The 21,652-nt window shown below is 43.7% G+C and overlaps 1 protein-coding gene across 1 annotated transcript; it reads right to left on the reverse strand.

Annotated features, from left to right (window-relative positions):
• Positions 1–10,315: 10,315 nt before the first annotated feature.
• On the reverse strand, positions 10,316–20,599 carry dnal1 (dynein, axonemal, light chain 1). Its single transcript, XM_083792543.1, has 7 exons — positions 20,570–20,599; positions 19,508–19,617; positions 15,227–15,282; positions 14,967–15,022; positions 13,334–13,460; positions 11,542–11,682; positions 10,316–10,430 (listed from the first exon to the last, which is right to left on the reverse strand). Exons 2-7 carry the CDS (start codon positions 19,540–19,542, stop codon positions 10,381–10,383), a joined length of 465 nt encoding a protein of 154 aa, XP_083648669.1. The 5' UTR covers positions 19,543–19,617; positions 20,570–20,599; the 3' UTR covers positions 10,316–10,380.
• Positions 20,600–21,652: the final 1,053 nt, after the last annotated feature.

Raw genomic sequence — 21,652 nt, forward strand, 5'->3', positions numbered from 1 at the left:
CCGGCAGATCTACCAGAAGCACGTGGTCGGCCACCACCTGGAGGGCTCCGACTCCTCGGACCGCCAGGTCTTCCAGAAGCACATGGTGGACCACCTGGAGGCCGCCGCCACGGACCGCCAGATCTACCAGAAGCACATGGTGGAGCACATGGAGGCCGCCGCCTCCGACTACGCCAACAGCAGGGCGGCGTCCCGCCGCAGCCACCACCAGGGCGGCGACAGCGAGGTGATGGTGAAGGGCGAGCCCTTCCTGCAGGGGGGCCATCAGGGCAGCAGCGAGGGCGGCCATCAGGCCTTCATCATGAACATGAAGCGAGAGTCTTTCGTCCACGGGGGGCCGGGGGGCGGGCCAGGCGGGCCGGGGGGTGGGGTGGGGGGCGACCACGCCCACGCCCACCAGCAGGCGGCCGCCGCCGCCCTCCTCGCCGCCAAGAACGAGTCTTTCTTCAAAGGCGACGGCGGCGGCGGCGGCGCCGCGGCCCAGCAGGCGCTCATGGTGAAGTCCTTCCTCCACGGCGGCGAGGCGGGAACCGCCTCCAAGGGAGGAGGAAGCCAGCAGCAGGCTCTTATTGTGAAGGGCGACGTCGGGCAGCAGCAGCAGTCGTCGGCGCTCTACCTGAACCGCGAGTCCTTCGTGGAGCACGGCGGCTCCTCCTCCTCGCACCACCAGACCACCACCGGCCTGGGCGGAGGAGGAGGCGGAGCCTGGCCCACGGCGAGGACCATGGGCGACCGCGTGGCCGAGATGGAGCAGCGCGTGGCCAACATGGAGCGCCTGGAGAGGAAGATGGTGGAGCTGGAGCAGCGGCTGACGGAGAAGGTGTGCAGCGTGGAGCGCAAGACCACGCACCTGGAGCGCAAGGTCACGACCATGGAGCAGAACATCGCCTTCCTGGACCAGAAGAGCACGGCCTACGTGGAGCCGGCGGCGGCGCCCCCGGCCGTGGAGCGCCTGCTGAGCGACATGGGCAGGAAGATCATCTACATGGAGCACAAGACGCAGGACCTGGAGAAGGAGGTGAAGTCTCTGCGCTCCTCCGGCGACCGCTTCTCCTCCTTCATGAAGACGCCCAAGTCGCTGCTCGCCCAGAGGCTCAAGTTCTTCAGGAAGGAGAGGAAGAAAGTGAAGTAGAACCGAAGGGAAAACCAGGGACTCAAAGGGGGGGGGGAAGGAAAGGTACTATGTTTACCCAGGGTAACTGGACTAAGGAAAGGAAAGGTACTATATTTACCCAGGGTAACTGAACTAAGGAAAGGAAAGGTACTATGTTTACCCAGGGTAACTGGACTAAGGAAAGGAAAGGTACCATGTTCACCCAGGGTAACTGGACTAAGGAAAGGAAAGGTACCATGTTCACCCAGGGTAACTGGACTAAGGAAAGGAAAGGTACTATGTTTACCCAGGGTAACTGGACTAAGGAAAGGAAAGGTACTATGTTTACCCAGGGTAACTGGACTAAGGGAAGGAAAGGTACTATGTTTACCCAGGGTAACTGGACTAAGGAAAGGAAAGGTACCATGTTCACCCAGGGTAACTGGACTAAGGAAAGGAAAGGTACCATGTTCACCTAGGGTAACTGGACTAAGGAAAGGAAAGGTACTATGTTTACCCAGGGTAACTGGACTAAGGAAAGGAAAGGTACCATGTTTACCCAGGGTAACTGGACTAAGGAAAGGAAAGGTACTATGTTTACCCAGGGTAACTGGACTAAGGAAAGGAAAGGTACTATGTTTACCCAGGGTAACTGGACTAAGGAAAGGAAAGGTACCATGTTTACCCAGGGTATCTGGACTAAGGAAAGGAAAGGTACTATGTTTACCCAGGGTAACTGGACTAAGGAAAGGAAAGGTACTATGTTTACCCAGGGTAACTGGACTAAGGAAAGGAAAGGTACTATGTTTACCCAGGGTAACTGGACTAAGGAAAGGAAAGGTACCATGTTCACCCAGGGTAACTGGACTAAGGAAAGGAAAGGTACCATGTTCACCCAGGGTAACTGGACTAAGGAAAGGAAAGGTACTATGTTTACCCAGGGTAACTGGACTAAGGAAAGGAAAGGTACCATGTTTACCCAGGGTAACTGGACTAAGGAAAGGAAAGGTACTATGTTTACCCAGGGTAACTGGACTAAGGAAAGGAAAGGTACTATGTTTACCCAGGGTAACTGGACTAAGGAAAGGAAAGGTACCATGTTTACCCAGGGTATCTGGACTAAGGAAAGGAAAGGTACTATGTTTACCCAGGGTAACTGGACTAAGGAAAGGAAAGGTACTATGTTTACCCAGGGTATCTGGACTAAGGAAAGGAAAGGTACTATGTTTACCCAGGGTAACTGGACTAAGGAAAGGAAAGGTACTATGTTTACCCAGGGTAACTGGACTAAGGAAAGGAAAGGTACCATGTTTACCCAGGGTAACTGGACTAAGGAAAGGAAAGGTACTATGTTTACCCAGGGTAACTGGACTAAGGAAAGGAAAGGTACTATGTTTACCCAGGGTAACTGGACTAAGGAAAGGAAAGGTACTATGTTTACCCAGGGTAACTGGACTAAGGAAAGGAAAGGTACTATGTTTACCCAGGGTAACTGGACTAAGGAAAGGAAAGGTACTATGTTTACCCAGGGTAACTGGACTAAGGAAAGGAAAGGTACCATGTTTACCCAGGGTAACTGGACTAAGGAAAGGAAAGGTACTATGTTTACCCAGGGTATCTGGACTAAGGAAAGGAAAGGTACTATGTTTACCCAGGGTAACTGGACTAAGGAAAGGAAAGGTACCATGTTTACCCAGGGTAACTGGAAAGCTCAAGAACTTGTTTACAGCCAGGCCCTGCTCATAGAACATTTCATGGTAGGGGCTTTAGCCCCTGCTGCCCCTTTTCTATACCCGTCTGTAAAACAACTGCCCTTTTTGCCCAGACCACGAATCCAGCATCTATCAAAGGTGAAAGAAATGCACACGATGCCCCGATCCTCTCCTTTCCCACGCCATACCGGAAGGGAAGTCCATGTCGTTACAACACCTGCATCTCCTGAACTGAACTGAACTGGTTAAAAGAACGGAACCGGTTCAACCCGGTGCAAAAGGACAATGACAGGACAAGGTCATTTTTTTTGTTGGTCTTTGAGGGGCGCCGGTCCCTCCCCCTAACCCCTCCTCCTTCGCCCAGCCTTGTCTATGTTTGTAGCTTTTGTCCCCACAAAATGTCCGCAACACAAACATTAGTTGCCATTGACAATGAATGTTGCTCTGGAGCTCTCTGGTGGAGCTGTAGCCCCCGTGACCCGACTACGGATAAGCGGTTGAAGATGGATGGATGGATGGACAATGAAGAGAAGACTGACGTCATCTTGTCCCCACACGTCTCATATTTGCCATTGACAATGAAAGGAGAAATTAGGTCAAATGTCCGCCAAATAATGTAAATGACGTAATTTCCTGGCAAGAGGCATTCTGATTGGCCAGTATGAGATGATGCATGATGAGGTACGACGATAAGAGCACCGCTCACGAGTCACTTCACACAGGTGTGATTTTTTTACCTCCCAGGTGCCTGGCGTACTTTTTGTTTCGACAGTCATTTCTTTGTTATTTCAATAGGAGAGTTTACAGAGACTGGCACTGTTTAGAGATACAGAGACTGTTTAGAGACTGTAGAGACTGGGGGCTGACTGCTTCACCGTGAGTTTACAGAGACTGTTTAGAGACTAGAGGCTGACTGCTTCAGCTCTAGAACAGAGACTGTTTAGAGACTGGAGGCTGACTGCTTCAGCTCTAGAACAGAGACTGTTTAGAGACTGGAGGCTGACTGCTTCACCTCTAGAACAGAGACTGTTTAGAGACTGGAGGCTGACTGCTTCACCTCTAGAACAGAGACTGTTTAGAGACTGCTTCACCTCTAGAACAGAGACTGTTTAGAGACTGCTTCACCTCTAGAACAGAGACTGTTTAGAGACTGGAGGCTGACTGCTTCAGCTCTAGAACAGAGACTGTTTAGAGACTGGAGGCTGACTGCTTCACCTCTAGAACAGAGACTGTTTAGAGACTGCTTCACCTCTAGAACAGAGACTGTTTAGAGACTGGAGGCTGACTGCTTCAGCTCTAGAACAGAGACTGTTTAGAGACTGGAGGCTGACTGCTTCACCTCTAGAACAGAGACTGTTTAGAGACTGCTTAGAGACTGGAGGCTGACTGCTTCACCTCTAGAATAGAGACTGTTTAGAGACTGGAGGCTGACTGCTTCACCTCTATAACAGAGACTGTTTAGAGACTGGAGGCTGACTGCTTCACCTCTGGAACAGAGACTGTTTAGAGACTGGAGGCTGACTGCTTCACCTCTAGAACAGAGACTGTTTAGAGACTGGAGGCTGACTGCTTCAGCTCTAGAACAGAGACTGTTTAGAGACTGGAGGCTGACTGCTTCACCTCTAGAACAGAGACTGTTTAGAGACTGCTTAGAGACTGGAGGCTGACTGCTTCACCTCTAGAATAGAGACTGTTTAGAGACTGGAGGCTGACTGCTTCACCTCTAGAACAGAGACTGTTTAGAGACTGGAGGCTGACTGCTTCACCTCTGGAACAGAGACTGTTTAGAGACTGGAGGCTGACTGCTTCACCTCTAGAACAGAGACTGTTTAGAGACTGGAGGCTGACTGCTTCAGCTCTAGAACAGAGACTGTTTAGAGACTGGAGGCTGACTGCTTCACCTCTAGAACAGAGACTGTTTAGAGACTGCTTAGAGACTGGAGGCTGACTGCTTCACCTCTAGAATAGAGACTGTTTAGAGACTGGAGGCTGACTGCTTCACCTCTAGAACAGAGACTGTTTAGAGACTAGAGGCTGACTGCTTCAGCTCTAGAAAAGAGACTGTTTAGAGACTAGAGGCTGACTGCTTCACTTCTAGAACAGAGACTGTTTAGAGACTGGAGGCTGACTGCTTCACCTCTAGAACAGAGACTGCTTAGAGACTGGAGGCTGACTGCTTCACCTCTAGAACAGAGACTGTTTAGAGACTGCTTATAGACTGCTTAGAGACTGGAGGCTGACTGCTTCACCTCTAGAACAGAGACTGTTTAGAGACTGGAGGCTGACTGCTTCACCTCTAGAACAGAGACTGTTTAGAGACTGGAGGCTGACTGCTTCAGCTCTGGAACAGAGACTGTTTATAGACTGGAGGCTGACTGCTTCACCTCTAGAACAGAGACTGTTTAGAGACTGGAGGCTGACTGCTTCACCTCTAGAACAGAGACTGTTTATAGACTGGAGGCTGACTGCTTCAGCTCTAGAACAGAGACTGTTTAGAGACTGGAGGCTGACTACTTCAGCTCTAGAACAGAGACTGTTTAGAGACTGGAGGCTGACTGCTTCAGCTCTAGAACAGAGACTGCTTCACCTCCAGAAACCCTTCCACGGTGGCTGTGCATGCATCCTTTTTTCCCTCTACACCAAATCCCTCTGTTGAGAATAGATACTTCCGCAGAAGAGCAGACGTTTTGGGTATAAAGACACACTATTTGGAAACACATTATTTTTACACTTTTCAGATAGACGCGCTATTTAGACCTTTTGCTGCAGACCACAGCCCTGATGATCTGTGCAGTCTATGTGATTAATATGATGATATGATGAAGAACACAGTTTGCCGGCCACTGCTACAGAGCTGACAATGAGGTTATATCCTCCCTTCTTCTCTGGAGTCCTGCCTCAAAGCAGACCACTGCTACAGAGCTGACAATGAGGTTATATCCTCCCTTCTTCTCTGGAGTCCACTGCTACAGAGCTGACAATGAGGTTATATCTGCCCATCTTCTCTGGAGTCCACTGCTACAGAGCTGACAATGAGGTTATATCCTCCCTTCTTCTCTGGAGTCCACTGCTACAGAGCTGACAATGAGGTTATATCCTCCCTTCTTCTCTGGAGTCCACTGCTACAGAGCTGACAATGAGGTTATAATCTTCCCTTCTTCTCTGGAGTCCACTGCTACAGAGCTGACAATGAGGTTATATCCTCCCTTCTTCTCTGGAGTCCACTGCTACAGAGCTGACAATGAGGTTATATCTGCCCATCTTCTCTGGAGTCCACTGCTACAGAGCTGACAATGAGGTTATATCCTCCCTTCTTCTCTGGAGTCCTGCCTCAAAGCAGACCAGAGGTAGAGAACTGTCCTTCCCTGATGTCATCGCTATAGGGACACATGATGTCATCACCAGGGACACATGCATCAGTAAGCAGGAACTGGGGATGGCAATGAAGGACCGGGAAGTCTGGCCGCGGTGGAAACATTATGATGACAGTGCAGGCTTTGAAATGTCTAATAATAACAACAACGGTGGGTCTTCATAATCGTTGGTTTAAATATCTAAATTAAATTGGTTTAGCAGCTGAAGGTCAAAGGTCAGACGACAGAAGATAGTTTTGCTTCAACTGCTTTTATTTCCAACATCAAATAAATAAATAAAAACGTCACACATAATTTAAAACGACGACATTAGTTTGGTTTACACCAATCACCAATAACGGTTGATATGCAAATGAGTATAAATCACTGCTTAACAGTTTATATGCAAATGAGTATGACAGACGTTAAAACACTTAGGGCTGTATTTTGCGTGTCTTATTACTTAAGACCTGGAGGCGTGGCCAATGCCATTTGGCTATTCTGTGTGGCCAAAGAGCATTGACCAACGCCTCCAGGTCTTAAGTTAAGTAATAAGACCTGGTACTTAAGACACGCAAAATATAGCCCTTAGACTGGCTAAACCCGAGTTTCCCCCCCGAGATAATTGATTGGGTCTTTGAATCCCTGCTAAACACCACTTTTCCCGGGTTTTGTGATACCGAGCCGGCAGGGGGCGCTTTGATAACGTATGAGAGATAATACGCTTTGATAACGTATGAGAGATAATACGCTTTGATAACGTATGAGAGATAATACGCTTTGATAACGTATGAGAGATAATACGCTTTGATAACGTATGAGAGATAATCTGCTTTGATAACGTATGAGAGATAATACGCTTTGATAACGTATGAGAGATAATACGCTTTGATAACGTATGAGAGATAATACGCTTTGATAACGTATGAGAGATAATACGCTTTGATAACGTATGAGAGATAATACGCTTTGATAACGTATGAGAGATAATACGCTTTGATAACGTATGAGAGATAATACGCTTTGATAACGTATGAGAGATAATCTGCTTTGATAACGTATGAGAGATAATACGCTTTGATAACGTATGAGAGATAATATGCTTTGATAACGTATGAGAGATAATACGCTTTGATAACGTATGAGAGATAATACGCTTTGATAACGTATGAGAGATAATACGCTTTGATAACGTATGAGAGATAATACGCTTCGATAACGTATGAGAGATAATACGCTTTGATAACGTATGAGAGATAATACGCTTTGATAACGTATGAGAGATAATACGCTTTGATAACGTATGAGAGATAATACGCTTTGATAACGTATGAGAGATAATATGCTTTGATAACGTATGAGAGATAATACGCTTTGATAACGTATGAGAGATAATACGCTTTGATAACGTATGAGAGATAATACGCTTTGATAACGTATGAGAGATAATACGCTTCGATAACGTATGAGAGATAATACGCTTTGATAACGTATGAGAGATAATACACTTCGATAACGTATGAGAGATAATCTGCTTTCCGCGGGTTCTTTGTGACACGTCCCACGTACGTTTGAGGCCGGGGGGGGGACACGGGGGGGCCACGGGGGGGCGGGTTCTTTGTGACACGTCCCACGTACGTTTTGGACGTGAACCAAAAAACTCTCCCCGTGGCGGTAGAATTCACCCTTTGTCTCCAAGTCCCGCCCCTGGTTCTGCCCCTCCTTGCACCCATTGGTTGCCGTTGAGTGGTTGGACAAAAATCCTCTCTCTCTCTCTCTCTCCATCCACTACCACTACCATTGAAATAACAGGTTTTTCAGTTGCTTCGTAAAATGGTAAATGGTGCATTTATATAGCGCTTTTATCCAAGGCGCTTTACATAGATAGTGCATTACATTCACGTAATGCACCCATTCACACACACACATTCACACACCTTTACATAGATTGTGCATTACATTCACCCATTCACACACACATTCATACACCGATTGCGGCGAAAGCCATGCAAGGCACCAACCTGCACATCGGGAGCAATTTGGGGTTCAGCGTCTTTGCCCAAGGACACTTCCACATGTAGACAGGAGGAGGAGGAGCAGGGATTCGAACCGCCGACCCATGGATCATTGGACGACCTGCTCTACCTCCTGAGCCACAGTCGCCCGTATTCGTATTGATATTCTGTGCGATATTCTGTGCGTTCAATTGTTGTTTTAAACTTGGTGTCAGGGGAAAGGAACTGGTTGGAATAACGTGTTCCTTCCACGCGCTACGTCCAACCAGGGAAACTCCCCCCTGTCAGGTGGAAAGGAGCAACTTGGACACTCAGGCATGAAGGAAGCATGAGTTCAAGTCCGTTGCTCTCCCCTTGTCCCCCATATATGGGGACTAGGTTGGTCTCCCCTTGTCCCCCATATATGGGGACTAGGTTGGTCTCCCCTTGTCCCCCATATATGGGGACTAGGTTGGTCTCCCCTTGTCCCCCATATATGGGGACCAGGTTGGTCTCCCCTTGTCCCCCATATATGGGGACTAGGTTGGTCTCCCCTTGTCCCCCATATATGGGGACTAGGTTGGTCTCCCCTTGTCCCCCATATATGGGGACTAGGTTGGTCTCCCCTTGTCCCCCATATATGGGGACTAGGTTGGTCTCCCCTTGTCCCCCATATATGGGGAATAGGTTGGTCTCCCCTTGTCCCCCATATATGGGGACTAGGTTGGTCTCCCCTTGTCCCCCATATATGGGGACTAGGTTGGTCTCCCCTTGTCCCCCATATATGGGGACTAGGTTGGTCTCCCCTTGTCCCCCATATATGGGGACTAGGTTGGTGGAGGGTGTGTAGAGCCCAGGATCACATTAGATGATTGACACAGGGGTCAGTCAGGGACCAATCAGAAGGCTGACAAAAGGGTGAATTGGGACAACGTGGCGCGATACGATCGGCTCTGTTTTTCATCGACCGATCATGGATTAGTTTCCCCGACACTAGGGCAGTCGTGCTATTTTAAAGAACCTCCATTCTTCTGTGCGTTAGAATCTGATCTCAGGTCAGAATGGGTTAAAGAACCTCCATTCTTCTGACTGTGCGTTAGAATCTGATCTCAGGTCAGAATGGGTTAAGCTGGAATGGAGGTGATTCTTCAAAGGTTAGTGAAAAACACCTGCAGTTTAACAGGGGGTTAAAGATTAATTAATTATACAGTCAAAGTGTTAAGTTTCTTTAACAGGAGGTTAAAGATTAATTAATTATACAGTCAAAGTGTTAAGTTTCTTTAACAGGAGGTTAAAAGATGAATTAATTATACAGTCAAAGTGTTAAGTTTCTTTAACAGGAGGTTAAAAGATGAATTAATTATACAGTCAAAGTGTTAAGTTTCTTTAATGGACCAACTGAAACGGACAGCACAGTAAAAGTTGTAAAAGTTAAAAAAGACAAAAATAGACAATAGAGAGACAACAGATACAGTATACAGTCCACAAATGGTTGTTTGTGCTACATGTGAGAGTTACAGTAGGCTTTAGCATTGCCTCATTGCGAGTATTTCCAATTTACAGTATTTTTATAACAGAGGAAAATATTGTTTGTACTTCAATTTAATGCAATTTTTCCAGGTGATTTTTAGACATTTGAAAACTTGGAACATACTTTTGTACTTTTAATCAGACCCAGTGCGTGTCCAGTGGAAACCTCGTATGAATCTGATCTCAGGTCAGAATGGGTTAATCAGACCAGTGCGTGTCCAGTGGAAACCTCGTATGAATCTGATCTCAGGTCAGAATGGGTTAATCAGACCAGTGCGTGTCCAGTGGAAACCTCGTATGAATCTGATCTCAGGTCAGAATGGGTTAATCAGACCAGTGTGTGTCCAGTGGAAACCTCGTATGAATCTGATCTCAGGTCAGAATGGGTTAAGTACATTTTGATGCCAACACTTTTACTCAATAAGAAAATGTAATTGCGGACGTTCAACTTACACAACATGGGACGGCCTTGAAAGGACGGACATTTTGTTTACAAAGGCTCGATATTAAATTATTATTATTATAATAATTATTATTATTACAAACGTCATAATTACCAACTCCTCTGAGATCACATGACGTTGTTGTGCTTTGTGTGATTCCATGGTATCAAAAATACACCAACATGCAAAAAAACACCAACGTGATAAAAATATATTAAATATATTAAAAAAGGAGAAAAACACTGGAATGATTCCTCAGCTTTCTGTCTCGCCCTCCTCTTCTTCCTGTTTGATGACAGGAGTACCTGCACGCACACACACACACACACACACACACACACACACACACACACACACACACACACACACACACACACACACACACACACACACACACACACACACACACACACACACACTCACCAGTGTTAATTTCCGTGATAAAAGCTACGATGAAGAATGTTGGTCGACTGCCTTTTTTCACTGGCGAAAATGACGCCACTCATATATGATATGAGTGAAACTCATATATGATATACAGTGAAGCTCTAGTGACAATTTCAGAAAGCACGTAGTGCATTAAAAAAGCGCACAAAAATGCAAATACATTAATTTCGTCAACAACAAAAAAAACAATTACAAACCGGACACAGGCCTGGCAGACAGACAGCCAGACTGACACAGACACACGCACACACACACACAGACACAGACACAGACACAGACACACACACACACACACAGAAACAGACACAGACACACAGACAGACACAGACACAGACACAGACACAGACACAGACACAGACACAGACACACGCACACACAGACACAGACACAGACACAGACACACACACACACACACACACACACACACACACACACACACACACACACACACACACACACACACACACACACAGACACAGACACAGACACAGACACACACACACACACACACACACACACACACACACACACACACACACACACACACACACACACACAGAAACAGACACAGACAGACACAGACACACACACACACACACACACACACAGACACACAGAAACAGACACAGACACAGACACACACACACACACACACACAGACAGACACAGACACAGACACAGACACAGACACACACACACACACACACAGAAACAGACACAGACAGACACAGACACACACACAGACAGACAGACACACAGAAACAGACACAGACACACAGACACACACACACACACACACACACACACACACACACACACAGAAACAGACACAGACACAGACACAGACACAGACACACACACACACACACACACACACACACACACACACACACACACACACACACACACACACACACACACACACACACACACACACACACACACACACACACACACACACACACACACCGTCTAGTTTCCTGAGGCGGGGCAGTCTCCTGGAGGCCTCGTCCATCCAGGTTCCGTCAGTCTGGTGTTTCTCCTCCAGAGGGTTTCCCACAAACACCAGATCCACCAAACACGCCAACTCTGCTAGCTTCACGAACTCACCTGGAACGCACGCACGCACACACACACGCACGCACGCACGCACGCACGCACGCACGCACACAGACGCACGCAGACACACACACAGACACACACACATACGCACGCACGCACGCACACAGACACACACGCACGCACGCACGCACGCACACAGACGCACACGCACACAGACACACACAGACGCACAATGCATTACATAATTATACACACACAAATACTCAGGACCCGAGAGCCGTTCGGGTCGGGATCCTCATTTTATTAAAATCACTCGAAACTCTGCCTCGTTTCTAAGAGAGTTTATCAGGTTTAGGCATCTAAACATAATGTATTCACTGTTAACTGGTTGGAATAACGTGTTCCTTCCACGCGCTACGTCCAACCAGGGAAACTCCCCCCTGTCAGGTGTAAAGGAGCAACTTGGACACTCAGGCATGAAGGAAGCATGAGTTCAAGTCCGTTGCTCTCCCCTTGTCCCCCATATATGGGGACTAGGTTGGTCTCCCCTTGTCCCCCATATATGGGGACTAGGTTGGTCTCCCCTTGTCCCCCATATATGGGGACTAGGTTGGTCTCCCCATGTCCCTCATATATGGGGACTAGGTTGGTCTCCCCATGTCCCCCATATATGGGGACTAGGTTGGTCTCCCCATGTCCCCCATATATGGGGACTAGGTTGGTCTCCCCTTGTCCCCCATATATGGGGACTAGGTTGGTCTCCCCATGTCCCCCATATATGGGGACTAGGTTGGTCTCCCCTTGTCCCCCATATATGGGGACTAGGTTGGTCTCCCCTTGTCCCCCATATATGGGGACTAGGTTGGTCTCCCCTTGTCCCCCATATATGGGGACTAGGTTGGTCTCCCCTTGTCCCCCATATATGGGGACTAGGTTGGCGGAGGGTGTGTAGAGCCCAGGATCACATTAGATGATTGACACAGGGGTGAAAAATGGGTTACAAAATCGTGGGATAAAAAATATATATATAAAAAAAAAAGTATTCACTGCTAAAATGTAGAGCTATAAAAAACACACCTTTATTCTTTGGCTTTTAATCGCACCTTAATGTCTATGTTTTGTTTATTGCACTTTTGTTATTGTGGCTTTAACGCATTTTGATATCGAGATTTAGTCCTAGATAAACTAGTCCCAGATTATAATATACCACCGCATTTATTAGGATATTTCCATTGGAAAAATTCATTCAAAGATTTGCGCCACATTTTCTAGATCTTTCAAAAAAATAGCAAAATTATAACATAATGCTTAAAACACCAAAAAGCGTTCCCAGTACAGTACAGTAGTTATTAGCCCATTCTGACCGGGCACCCATTTTGGTGTCAGCATCATGTTATGCTTTAGCTATTTAAAAATAGCAGATCTACAAGCTCATATCGCGCCACCGAGTGGCGCGCTACGAGCTTGTAGGTCTGCTATTTTTGAAAAATCGAAGAGCGACTGACATTTTTTGAATCTGATCTCAGGTCAGAATGGGTTAATCAGACCAGTGTGTGTCCAGTGGAAACCTTGTATGAATCTGATCTCAGGTCAGAATGGGTCAATCAGACCAATGTGTGTCCAGTGGAAACCATCGTATGAATCTGATCTCAGGTCAGAATGGGTTAGACATGTAGAACTAGAACAGAGTAGAGCTCACCCCACTCCTTCACCAGGTTGTTTGACATGTAGAGAACTTTGAGTTTCTTCATGACGTGAATTCCTTTCAGCTTCTCGATCAGGTTGTAGGAGATCCACAACTCCTCCAACGTGTCCCCTACCGCCTCCTAGTGGGCATGCACGCAACGCACACACACACACACACACACACACACACACACACACACACACACACACACACACACACACACACATCAGTCCAACAGTAATAATAATAATAATAAAACTTTATTTGTATAGCACCTTTCATGACATCAAATGCAGCTCAAAGTGCTTTACAGAGCAATGGAGAATAAAAGAAAAGCAAGGCAACGACATTAAAAAACAAGCAGTAATGCAATACAGTGAGGACATGAATAACAAAAAATATAAGATCACTTAAAAGCAATGTTGTAGAAGTGGGTCTTGAGCTGAGCTTTAAAAATGTCTACAGAGGCTGCCTGACGAAGGTACAGTGGGAGCTTGTTCCATGCCGACGGCCCCTAGAAGCAAAAAGCTGCTTCCCCGTATTTTTTAGTTGCCATTTTTTTAGGCAAAGCGAGCAGGCCAGCAGTGGGCGGTTTAGGGGGCGGTTTGGGACATATTTAGGCAGGCAGTCATGTAGGTAGGAAGGTTTGGGACATATTTAGGCAGGCAGTCATGTAGGTAGGAAGGTTTGGGACATATTTAGACAGGCAGTCATGTAGGTAGGAAGGTGCGAGACCATTGAGGGCTTTATAGACAAGTAAAATAATTTTAAAATCAATCCTAAAAACAAGCGGAAGCCAGTGCAGTGATGCCAAAACTGGAGTAATAATGTTCTCTCATCTTAGTTCTTAGTAGACTCAATAGACAGTTATAGTAATAATACTCTACATATTACATGTACAATCCAACACCGTCCTGCACATGTTGGGATGTGAACCACTGTTGTTTTTGGCAGCAAATTTCTATTTTAGTTTTAGTCATTTAGTCTCCTGAATAGTTTTCCACTTAGTTTTAGTCACATTTTAGTCACCTGGAATGTTGTAGTGTTTAGTCTAGTTTTAGTCGACTAAATGTCAATACGATTTTAGTCGACTAAATCTACAGTTGATTTAGTCGACTAAAATGTGTTTTGACAGGCCTTGGTGTCGTTGTAATGACATATTTTACACTTTGGTTGCATGCTGAAAATAGCAGATATACAATCTCTGCTATTTTCAGCATGCAACCCAGCATAAAACTGGATCTCTTGTCCACTAGTCCCTTCCTAACATTTTAGTCTAGTTTTTATTTGTTGACGAAATTGTCAGTATATTTAGTCTTAGTTTTAGTCATCATAGCTTCGTCTTCATTTAGTTTTTATTTAGTTTCAGTCAGTGAAAAAAGGTAGTCGACGAAAATTTTTCGTCTTAGTTTTAGTCGACGAAATCAACACTGACGTGAACTAGCCTTCGCATAATTATGCCCGTATATTTATTGTTTTTTTTGGTTCCCGTACATAAATGTACTTTGTGCATTTGTGCGCGCACACACACACACACACACACACACACACACACACACGCGCACACACACACACACACACACACACACACACACACACGCACACACGCACACACACACACACACACACACACGTTGTATCTCACCAGTCCATTGAGGTTTTTGATGTTGTTTCTTCCCAGTGATAAAATCTTCAGATTCTCTGGAAGAACAAACAAAACTGTATTAGAATGAATGCGTCTCTGTGTGTGTGTGTGTGTGTGTGTGTGTGTGTGTGTGTGTGTGTGTGTGTGTGTGTGTGTGTGTGTGTACGTGTGTACGTGCGTGCGTGTGTAATTGTGTATGTGTATGTGTGTGTGTGTGTGTGTGTGTGTGTGTGTGTGTGTGTGTGCGTGCGTGCACTCACTCAGGCCGTTGAGGTTAGCGATCTTCTCTATACAGTTAGTGGACAGTGACAGTCTCCTGAAGGGGGCGACAGAGATACAGTTAGTGGACAGTGACAGTCTCCTGAAGGGGGCGACAGAGATACAGTTAGTGGACAGTGACAGTCTCCTGAAGGGGGCGACAGAGATACAGTTAGTGGACAGTGACAGTCTCCTGAAGGGGGCGACAGAGATACAGTTAGTGGACAGTGACAGTCTCCTGAAGGGGGCGACAGAGATACAGTTACAGTCCACCAGAATAGGTTTGATGTGGAGCGAGTTGTTCAGAAGAATCACATTTTTGAAAATGAAAACATTACTAAATGTTACCATTACTGATTCTTATACAACACATTACCATTGTAACGAGATGAATGAAACCATTACTAAATGTTACCATTACTCATTCTTATACAACAATTTACAATTTACAATTTAGGCATTTATCAGACGCTCTTAATCCAGAGCGATTTACATTAAGCAAGAACAAAAGCATGGGAATACATCACATAAAAACATTTATCATGAAACATGCGTAAGCTAAGGAAGTAACAGTGGCATATCTATATTATGAGACTATACATATAAACTATACATATATACTACTATGCTATACATTATGTACTATGGCGTGCTATGACTATATACAATACAATTATAGTGCTGTCTACATAACATGCTATAAGTCTGTATCAAATGCTATCTAAGCCTACAGAAATGCTATCTAAGGGGGTAGGGTAAGTGCTATGGGCCATGATGGAGTCTGAAAAGGTGGGTTTTCAGACTACGGCGGAAGATTGGGAGTGATGCTGCAGTTCTGACTGCAATGGGAAGTGCATTCCACAGTTTTGGAGCAACATAATATTACCATTGTAACTCATTCTTATAAAACATAATATTACCATTGTAACTCATTCTTATACAACATATTACCGTTGTAACGAGAGATGCTCCGATAATCGGCCAGCCATTGGTTATCGGCATTTACCCTATCTGTGATCGGCAATTTACCCTATCTGGAGAAACTGATCTTTTACACCATTTAAGTGGTATAAATGTCAATCAGATATAGAGTATAACACATATATATATATATATATATATATATACGTATAAACATTCTCCCCTTCCTCCACACACACAGGAACAGTTTTGACATATAATCATCTTGGAAGTATTAAAATTTGCAACATTTCACAAGATCGGTATCGGTTTCGGACGTGTCGGTTTCGGACGATCATGAGAAAAACAATCAGCGTTCGGTTTTGGTCCCAAAAACCCTGATGGGAGCATCCATAACAATAATAATAATATTAATCCATCACTAACAATCACACACCAACCTGATGAGAGCATCCATAACAATAATAATAATAATAATATTAATCCATCACTAACAATCACACACCAACCTGATGAGAGCATCCATAACAATAATAATAATATTAATCCATCACTAACAATCACACACCAACCTGATGAGAGCATCCATAACAATAATAATAATAATAATAATAATCCATCACTAACAATCACACACCAACCTGATGAGAGCATCCATAACAATAATAATAATAATAATATTAATCCATCACTAACAATCACACACCAACCTGATGAGAGCATCCATAACAATAATAATAATAATAATCCATCACTAACAATCACACACCAACCTGATGAGAGCATCCATAACAATAATAATAATAATAATCCATCACTAACAATCACACACCAACCTGATGAGAGCATCCATAACAATAATAACTAGAAAGCAGTTCCTGTAGAAACTGCGTGGGCTCGCGTAAAATGCTTTGTATAAAGTTATTGCCGTGTCAAGTTTGAAACTCGGGGACCGGAGTAATGGTGTTACCATTGGTGGTCTAAATCCATAATCAAAATTTCGGGACTGTAGCATATTGTAAACAAAAGTAGAAAATGCATTAAAGCTGAAGTAAAAGTTAAAAAAAAGTATGAAAATTTGTAAAAACTATAGTTTAAGCAGAATAAAGTATGTGGAAGTTGTAGAAGTGTTTTTAAAAGTTATTCTTTAAATGTAAAAAAAAAAAAAAAGAAATCAAAAAAATTGAAGTTTTTTCTTTTTAAGTAAAAAAAAAAAGAAAAAAGTTTTTTATTTTTAAGTTTTCATTTTTTTCATTTGTTTTCATTTTTTTCATTTTTTTTAATATATATATATATTTTGTTTAATGTTATTTTTTTTTTTCTTTTTTTTTTTTATTTTTTTATTTTGAAAATATTTTTTTTATAAACGTGTGTGTGTGCGTGCGTGCGTGCGCTTGCGAGAGCTGTGTAAAGGCCAGCCAATAGGAAGACAGGGTGTGTGTGTGCGTGCGTGCGTGCGTGCGCTTGCGAGAGCTGTGTAAAGGGCAACCAATAGGAAGACAGGGTGTGTGTGTGCGTGCGTGCGTGCGTGCGTGCTCTTGTGTAAAGGCCATCCAATTGCACAAATAGCAGACCTACAAGCCCACAAGGTATCGCAGAGCAACTCATTGAGATCTTGTAACTTTAATTTCAGCCCTGTAATTAAGCCCTTATATGTCTCAGCTGTGGAAGTGTAAAAGACAAAGTGGCGCGCAACTTGAAGGTCTGCTATTTTACAATGGTCCTGAATGGGGGGAAACTATGCCCGAACAAATTGCCCGATCGCAAAAAGTAAAAGTCGAATGCAAATATTTTTTTCGCTGTGAGTGGCCTGAGATATTGAGGTACACCATGTGCGATTGTGGTGTTGGTAGGATCGAAAATGTGGTTATAAGAGCGAGTTAAGAATTGTCATCGCGATAATTTCCTCGTAAGGATTTTACAATGGATGTCAATGAGCAGCTTGACTGTATTTGTGTCACTTAAAAGGCTGTAGTTCACATTCTGTATGTCTCTGTGTTTTGGTGGTCACATTGTGTGAAAGAGGACATGTGTGGCTACAAAATGACCAAAGAACATGCGTGTAAAGTGAATATTTTGGCCGGGACGGCAATTTGTTTGGTAAATTTTCAAGGAAAGATTTTCTGTTCACGCACTCTAGTGAAAGAAGCCCCGCACTCTAAGTTGGCACTAATTAGGCGAAACGGCCTGCGATTGAACTGCGATTTCGGAAAAACCGTTTAACGTATTCGAATACGGTTTGAACCACGAAAAAGTCCAGAGTCGTGTGAGCTTTCTAAAGTTTAAATCACGTTTCTACGACAAAGTATGCCAGAGTAATGAGGCTGCAAAAGTGAGGTTGATTTAGAGATAAATCCCATACATTGTCAATGGGAGGAAAAAACTATAAATAAAGTTAAATATTTTAAAAAGTATAAACTTTTTCAAAACAACTTTTTCACCAATTAAAGTTCAAAGATAGATGAACATTATAAAGTTTGAATGAAGTTTCAAAGTGAAAGTATGACGGAGTAATAAGAGCTCAAAAAAGTTAACTGTGAAAAATGGGACCTTTCTTCCATCGACTCTCACTATAAAGAATGTAAAAAAAAGTTAAAAAGTTAAAAAGTATAAAAAGTATAAAACTTTGTAAAAAAAACAAAACAAGCACACATCACTGCAAAGAGCTGAACAGTTTGAAGTTTGAACAACATTTCTAGCATAAAGTATGTGGAAGTAGTTAGGTCGCAAAAAAAAGGGTGGAATAAAGAAGAATAAAGAAGCGGAATAAATATAGACTGGCAATAACTATTGTGTGCTCGCTGTGGCGAGCCCGCAATAATAATAATCCATAACTAACAATCACACACCAACCTGATGAGAGCATCCATAACAATAATAATAATAATAATAATCCATAACTAACAATCACACACCAACCTGATGAGAGCATCCATAACAATAATAATAATAATAATAATAATAATAATCCATAACTAACAATCACACACCAACCTGATGGGAGCATCCATAACAATAATAATAATAATAATAATAATAATAATAATAATCCATCACTAACAATCACACACCAACGGCCAAGAAATGCCTCGCCCCAAAGCCAGGAAGACAACATAGCACCACGCCACAAAATATCCATATGCTCATTTTAATTAATAAAGAACTCTGTTGTATTTTATCATAGAGATTACATGATGAAGTTTCAAGTTAAGAGTATAGTGGTTAAATGTAAACTATCTTGCTGGGTTAGTTGATCATTCAGTCTATCCACAATGCGTGAGCTTGTAGATGTGCTATTTCTGCCTTGACAGGGCGCACAAAGTCTGACTGTTCAATCAATCAATCAACCAATCAATACTCACTGACAGCTGACCAGCGTGGACAGGGAGGCGTCCATCTTCTCGATGGGAGGAGTCTGACTGTACAACTTCACTGCTGTGGCTTCAGAGACCTTCTCTCCTGATGACGACTCCTACACACACACACGCACACACACACACACACACACACACACACACACACACACACACACACACACACACACACACACACACAGTTTTATGAATATGTGTAAATCCCTCACATTAGCTGCTTTATAGCAGAAAGTTTGAGATGGGGAGAGGTGGTGGAGTTAGCTGCTTTATAGCAGAAAGTTTGAGATGGGGAGAGGTGGTGTAGTTAGCTGCTTTATAGCAGACAGTTTGAGAGGGGGAGAGGTGGTGGAGTTAGCTGCTTTAGCAGACAGTTTGAGAGGGGGAGAGGTGGCGGAGTTAGCTGCTTTATAGCAGACAGTTTGAGAGGGGGAGAGGTGGTGGAGTTAGCTGCTTTAGCAGACAGTTTGAGAGGGGGAGAGGTGGTGGAGTTAGCTGCTTTAGCAGACAGTTTGAGGGTCCAATGGAGTTAAGAGGTTTTGTCCAAAGCACTTTTTACTACTTTCCATTTGTGCAATATTTTCGAAACAACACACAGACGTAAAGGGTGTTCAACAGCACTGATTTATGAAACAACACACAGACGTAAAGGGTGTTCAATAGCACTGATTTATGGAACAACACACAGACGTAAAGGGTGTTCAACAGCACTGATTTATGGAACAACACACAGACGTAAAGGGTGTTCAATAGCACTGATTTATGGAACAACACACAGACGTAAAGGGTGTTCAATAGCACTGATTTATGGAACAACACACAGACGTAAAGGGTGTTCAATAGCACTGATTTATGGAACAACACACAGACGTAAAGGGTGTTCAATAGCACTGATTTATGGAACAACACACAGATATTATTTTATGAATATGTAAATATGTAAATCACTCATAATTATATATAATATTATTTTTATGAATATGTAAATATGTAAATAACTCATGATTATATATGCTATTATTTTATGAATATGTGAATATGTAAATCACTCACCCATTTCACCAGAGCTTCTTTGATGGTAGTGGCTTTATTCTGCAAACAAACACATTTTAGTTTTAGTCACATTTTAGTCACCTGGAATGTTTCAGTGTTACTCTAGTTTTAGTCGACTAAATACCATAAGATTTTAGTCGACTAAATCTACTGTTGATTTAGTCGAACAAAATGTGTTTTGGCGGGCCTTGATGCCGTCGTAATGACTGTTTTTTTCACTAGCTGAAAATAGCCGATCTACAAGCCTCTGCGACGCGTTGTGAGCTTGTAGATCTGCTATTGTCAGCACGCAACCAAGTGTAAAATGACTGGATCTCTTGTCCACTAGTCCTTTCCTAACAATTTTGTCTAGTTTTTATTTGTTGACGAAATTGTCAGTATATTTAGTTAGTTTTAGTCATCATAGCTTAGTTTTCATTTAGTTTCCATTTAGTTTTTATCTTAGTCTTAGTTTTAGTCGACAAAATCAACACTGCTTTAGACTGAGACTGGTGGTCCTTGAGGGGGTTCCAGGGGGTCCCTGAGGGGGGTCCAGGGGGTCCCTGAGGGGGTTCCAGGGGTAACTCCTAATGGTACCAACATCATGTTATCTCTCCTAATGGTACCAACATCATGTTATCTCTCCTAATGGTACCAACACCATGTTATCTCTCCTAATGGTACCAACATCATGTTATCTCTCCTAATGGTACCAACATCATGTTATCTCTCCTAATGGTACCAACACCATGTTATCTCTCCTAATGGTACCAACATCATGTTATCACTCCTAATGGTACCAACATCATGTTATCTCTCCTAATGGTACCAACACCATGTTATCTCTCCTAATGGTACCAAAATCATGTTATCGCTCCTAATGGTACCAACACCATGTTATCTCTCCTAATGGTACCAACATCATGTTATCTCTCCTAATGGTACCAACATCATGTTATCTCTGCTAATGGTACCAACATCATGTTATCTCTGCTAATGGTACCAACATCATGTTATCTCTGCTAATGGTACCAACATCATGTTATCTCTCCTAATGGTACCAACATCATGTTATCTCTCCTAATGGTACCAACATCATGTTAT

The sequence above is a fragment of the Protomyctophum parallelum genome (genome assembly GCF_964188405.1).
Source record: "Protomyctophum parallelum genome assembly, chromosome: 20".
NCBI lineage: Eukaryota > Metazoa > Chordata > Actinopteri > Myctophiformes > Myctophidae > Protomyctophum > Protomyctophum parallelum.